Source organism: Palaemon carinicauda, chromosome 7, assembly GCF_036898095.1.
Source record: "Palaemon carinicauda isolate YSFRI2023 chromosome 7, ASM3689809v2, whole genome shotgun sequence".
Taxonomy (NCBI): domain Eukaryota; kingdom Metazoa; phylum Arthropoda; class Malacostraca; order Decapoda; family Palaemonidae; genus Palaemon; species Palaemon carinicauda.
In genome coordinates, this window is record NC_090731.1 from 56,503,860 (window position 1) to 56,508,859 (window position 5,000).

Consider the following 5,000-nt stretch of genomic DNA (forward strand, 5'->3'; position numbering starts at 1 on the left):
GCAAATATTTCAAGCATCGTAAATATTCATTTGCTATGTTTCATGAAAAAAAAAACCAGCGATGTCCTTAGCAATGCACCATGTCCCTCTGATACACTCTGATCTACGCGGACCAGCCAAGCCGAGACCTTCAAAGGAGAACGACTTATCAAGGACAACAACCAAACTAATATATAACTTCTATCTTAAGAGAGCGGAAGAGAAAGAGAGGGAAGGGAGGTCATAGAAATATCATTCTTCATGACAAAGCCTTAGTCAAATCTCGTTGTATGTCATATTCATGAGTTTTCCTTTTGAAGTCTCGTCTGAACTAACCCATGGGGCCTAACACACAAAACAAGTAAGTACACTTCTGCATCGCCTCCTGGACATTCTCAAGAGTCCTCGGAGCATAAGGTTCCTTCGGGGGGATGGGTGGGGCTCAATTGTGCCAAGGTTTCGTGATCTTCTCCAGTTGGAAAATTGGAGAACCTTGAAAGCCATATAGCTATGAAAGCAATTGGAGTGTGCATGCCTTATCCAACACATAAGCTTTAGAATATTATAACTGCTTAAAGATTAGAGATTTGGACTTTTGATGGCAAAGGACATAAAGCGTACTAGTTCATAAGGTCAATCGGCAGAATGGGTTCAAGGTATTGTCAAAATATCTACATGGCGCTTATCATGAAAAAAAAAAAAAAAAAAAAAAAAAAAAACATATCAATTTTCACTGTGATCAAAGGGAAGTTATCTTTGACTTATAACATAAAATTGAATATTAATAATAAACAATATTGTACCATAGTACCCAATTAATCCGATTCAACAAGTAAGACCTTAAAATTATTACATGGGGGGTAAAACAAAACCATTCCACATTAGAGATGATTAAAGAAAGAGGAAGTCTTATCAGGAGCAATCTAATAACAAAATGACTGATCTGCTTTTTCATAATTCTAAATTTGGTTTTATTTGCTTTCAGCTGCTGTGGCAAATAACGTGTAAAGTCAATTAAGAAATGAAGGATTTTCAAACTTTCTAAATACTCGTGTTACTCTTTAACAGTAATATACATGGAGATTTAGATTAAGGAATAGTAACAAAATAATACTAAACTAATTCATATCTAGATTATCTTAAGTGAATTAAAACTTCAAATTTTATGTGGCATAGTAATTATCACCACAATTCGTGATAGGATTCACATTTGAATAGGTGTTCACTTATATTAAGTATACAAGTGGATTCTTGAAACAAAATAATGATCACACATCTCTGGCACATTTCAACCCCTTCGTATGTTTTAATATCACAAGAAGGGTTTGTATATGATTGATCATTGAAACCAATCACCCTTTAAAACTCATTTATACAGCGTTCATCTACCATAGGAGACATCACATTTAATGATAAACACTTTGGATAAGACTCTCCAAATACATGCACGCATGCTATAGTTAATTTTGACACTCAATTACCCCCATTAGTTTTAAAATTTCACTAGGCATTAATCACCGTATAATAGGACTGACTTGGAAGAATAAACATCCGTTTATATATATCATATATACATCAAGAAGCAATGTGTTACTCCTTTTTTATATGGAAGAAGCAATTTTTTTTTCTAAGCCTCCTGATTTGAGTTCAGGACACACAAGTTGAAAATGTCAAGAAGATTATCACATTTTCACTGAGCAGTCAGTCGTTTTCACGGAACGTCTTCATATCTAGTTGACGCACTAAACTTTTCGTAATGAATGCAATAACATTCTTTTGACGTCATGTAATTGGCATTGGGTGAAAAAACACAGACTATCTCTCTAAAATGACATGTGACTCTGGAGGCTCGGGCTTCTCTGAGGCAAGAAGCCTGGCCAAGTCTGTGAAGGTCAGACAGCAGCATGGACGCAGTTAGAGGGTGGCCATGCATTTACAGGAGAGACTTCAGGGGTTGCTTCGTCATCACTATGCTCCTTGTTCTCTTCACAGTGTGTATCATCTTCAGAATCAACACATTCTGAAGGTAGATCAGAATGGGATGCTATAGAAGATTCAGGGCGAGAAGAAGCTGGAGAAAGAGATGGTTCTGCTTGATTATCAGTCTGGGTTGTACCATCAACTACTGGGCTAGGAAGTTTTTCTGGAATTTCTTGATTTGGTGTAGTGGATGTTGGGGTTAGGGAAAACTTCCTCTTTTGACTCTGGTTATCATCTGTATGTTGGGATACTGGATGAACTGAAGGTTTTGTAGGACTAATGGATTTCAGGTCATCTTTTAGGCCCCTTCGAGGACGGTGGCCACATGGGCGGACTCTTTCACTTTTGTCATCTTTCCAATGCCTTTGTTGTAATGCTTGATGCTGTGCTTGTTTCAATAATACGTTTTGAGGATACGGATTAGTAAATTGATGATGAAAAGCATCTTCACTACCAAGAGGTGAATATCCCCCATTTCCTAGAGAGAAGTTATTTTTGACAATTTTAGTCAAAAGACCAGGTCGGGGGTGTGGAGGATATTGCAGAGGAATGGTTGAGTCTACATCATCTCCAGAAGCTTCATCTGTATGGCCAGTATAGTCTAGAACAACAGCTGAATCTGGAGTGACATCATGAAGGTTTAAATGACGAGGAGGAAGCTGAGGGGGACATCGGCTTTTAGGTGATGAACGCTTTTCATCTCGATCACGTCTTTGATAAGGCTGATGACTTCCTGAGGAGCATAGATCAGAATCTGACTCTCTGTTATGTCTCCCATGAGAGCCATCAGTCAAATAATCTATATGGAGATCAGATTGAGAAGAGGCTGAAGAGGTGTGAGGTGCTAGTAGAGCAGTTAGCTGTTCTACTGCTTGCCTTGCTTCATAGCTATGTACTGCAGGTTCACGTTCTCCATAAGCTGTCCAGTGACTGACATAGCGGGTACGCGGGGCAGTTCGATGTAACGATGCATACAAATTGGATGGGGCAGGGGACGGTGAATTATAATAGGAAGATACTTCATAATCATCATACATGCGGACATCAAAACTATTTGCTGCACTAATTGAAGAACATGTACTTGCATATTTTGACCATTCATTATCTGCTGCAGGCACAGGAGATAGTGCATCTGTCGAACTACAGTCTGTCACGCTGGCTACTTCACTTCTGCAATGGCTACCATCAAAATAGATATCAGAATTATTGGGATTGCTCAATAATTGGTCAAATTGTGCATTATCATAATGATTATCAAACTGGGGGGAAATTTTCATTTTTGATGGCGTCTTTATACTATCCTTTGTAGTACCATTATCATAAAAGCTCTGGTCATAAGTAGGAGGATCATCTACAGGATGTTTCTTTAACAACGTGGCCTCTTCTGGCTCGCCTAGTGTATCTAAATTTTGTAAAGATTTCTTAAGAACTTCATCTACACACTGTCGAGGATCAACTTGCATCCTAAATCTAACAAAACCCGCATCATTAAATAGCATTGATGAAGGTCTTGAAGAGGCATCTGATGACACAGCATTATGAGGATGTCCTTGGTTCCATAACAACTGAATATCTGAAGTTGCAGAATGAAGAGTTGCTGACTTGCGAATTGAGGGTCTTTTATGAGTAGGCTTGATAGTATTTGCTCGGCGAGTGAGAGGTTGTTGAGTGAGGGCCTCTTGATACACCCCTTTTCCACAAGACTGAAGAGTAAAGTTTCGTACGGCTTGATTAGTTTGACATACTGCAGGAAATACTTCCTCAGTTTTATCCTGTGCTGGTATGCTGGTACAGCTTCCGCAGTGCTTGCAGGAAAGTACTGACAAAAGTTTAATTTCTCCTTTTTGACTTTGCCTTTTACCTGAGGCTGTACCAACTGTAAGTGCAGCTGTTATGCCAAGAAGGAGCCACATAATAATTTCCAAAATGCGACATGTACTTTGATATGCTAGCCAGTACCAAGGGTAAGCTGGAGGTATGTCAAACAAGTAATGGGGCCCTACAAGGGCATACATGTGAAGGCCAGCAAGAACAGTTTGACCAAAAGAAGCAACTACAGTCAATTGAGAACCCCGGAAGAGGGTTATCCTTGGGTGACGAGCAGGCACTGATCCTTCAACCGGGGCTCTGCTCAATCTTACCATTAGTAAACCTGGATGGCGTCCAACTGCTCTTCCTACACGCCATACTGCTAGAAATCCTCCTATACCAACAGCTCCGCCCCATGCTGCTGTTACAGCTCGAGCTGCTGCCCTCAGTGGTGGAGCATGCTCAGGTAACAATGCTGCCGTCAGATGAGCAGCAACAGAAGTCAGCAAATGTGCTGCTGTCAGTAATGCTAAAGCCAATGGAGCGAGAGGTTTCTGAGGCAGTAATCTTGGGCATCTCCATGCCCGAACAAGGGCTAGCACCACAACTGCCAATCCTGCAGTTAAACATGGCCATCCTAATTCTTCAACAACTATTGAAAGTACTTCAGGTAATCTACGTTCAGCACCATATGGGTCATGAAAAAGATGAACACATCGTAGAAAAGAAGCCAGGAACATTAAAAGATACAGTGTTATATAATAACCTCTTGGCAAAAGATGGGTTGATACATGTATTCTTGCCAACCAAAGTAATGCTAACATGGCTAGCAAACTGTATAACCCCGCTGCACAATAGACATGCACAATCCATGCTGTTCCTAAAGACCTTATCCATTCAACTTTGCTTAAACCAACCCCAACATCTGCTCGTACAACTTCAACATCTTCAATTTCTTCAATATCTAGTATACGATCATCAAAGTTTCCTAGGTCCCCACCGTTAGGAGATTCAATGTATGGGGTTTGGATTGGATGATCTATGACACTGCTAACACCACGTTGGTCAGTCACTGCTTTATGGTGCAAATCTTGCTCAAAAGCTGGCGAAAATAAAAAGGGATTCTTGAAGTCATCATTTCTTCCAGAGAGATCCAGAGGGACCCTGTGACTACTGGTTGGCTTTGGGGTGGTGGTAGATGTAGTTGTAGACGGAGGCGTTGAGGTTGATAT

At 40.2% G+C, this 5,000-nt stretch overlaps 1 protein-coding gene across 2 annotated transcripts in view; it reads right to left on the reverse strand.

The window, feature by feature from the left end:
* Nucleotides 1-5,000, reverse strand: part of LOC137643926 (uncharacterized) — a 36,632-nt gene that overhangs the window by 173 nt on the left and 31,459 nt on the right. For both annotated transcript variants that reach the window (XM_068376690.1, XM_068376691.1), the window contains exon 2: nt 1-5,000. This exon is cut by the window's left edge and continues 173 nt beyond it; it is cut by the window's right edge and continues 283 nt beyond it. In XM_068376690.1, coding sequence (XP_068232791.1) covers nt 1,872-5,000 — 3,129 coding nt within the window. In that variant the 3' untranslated portion in view covers nt 1-1,871.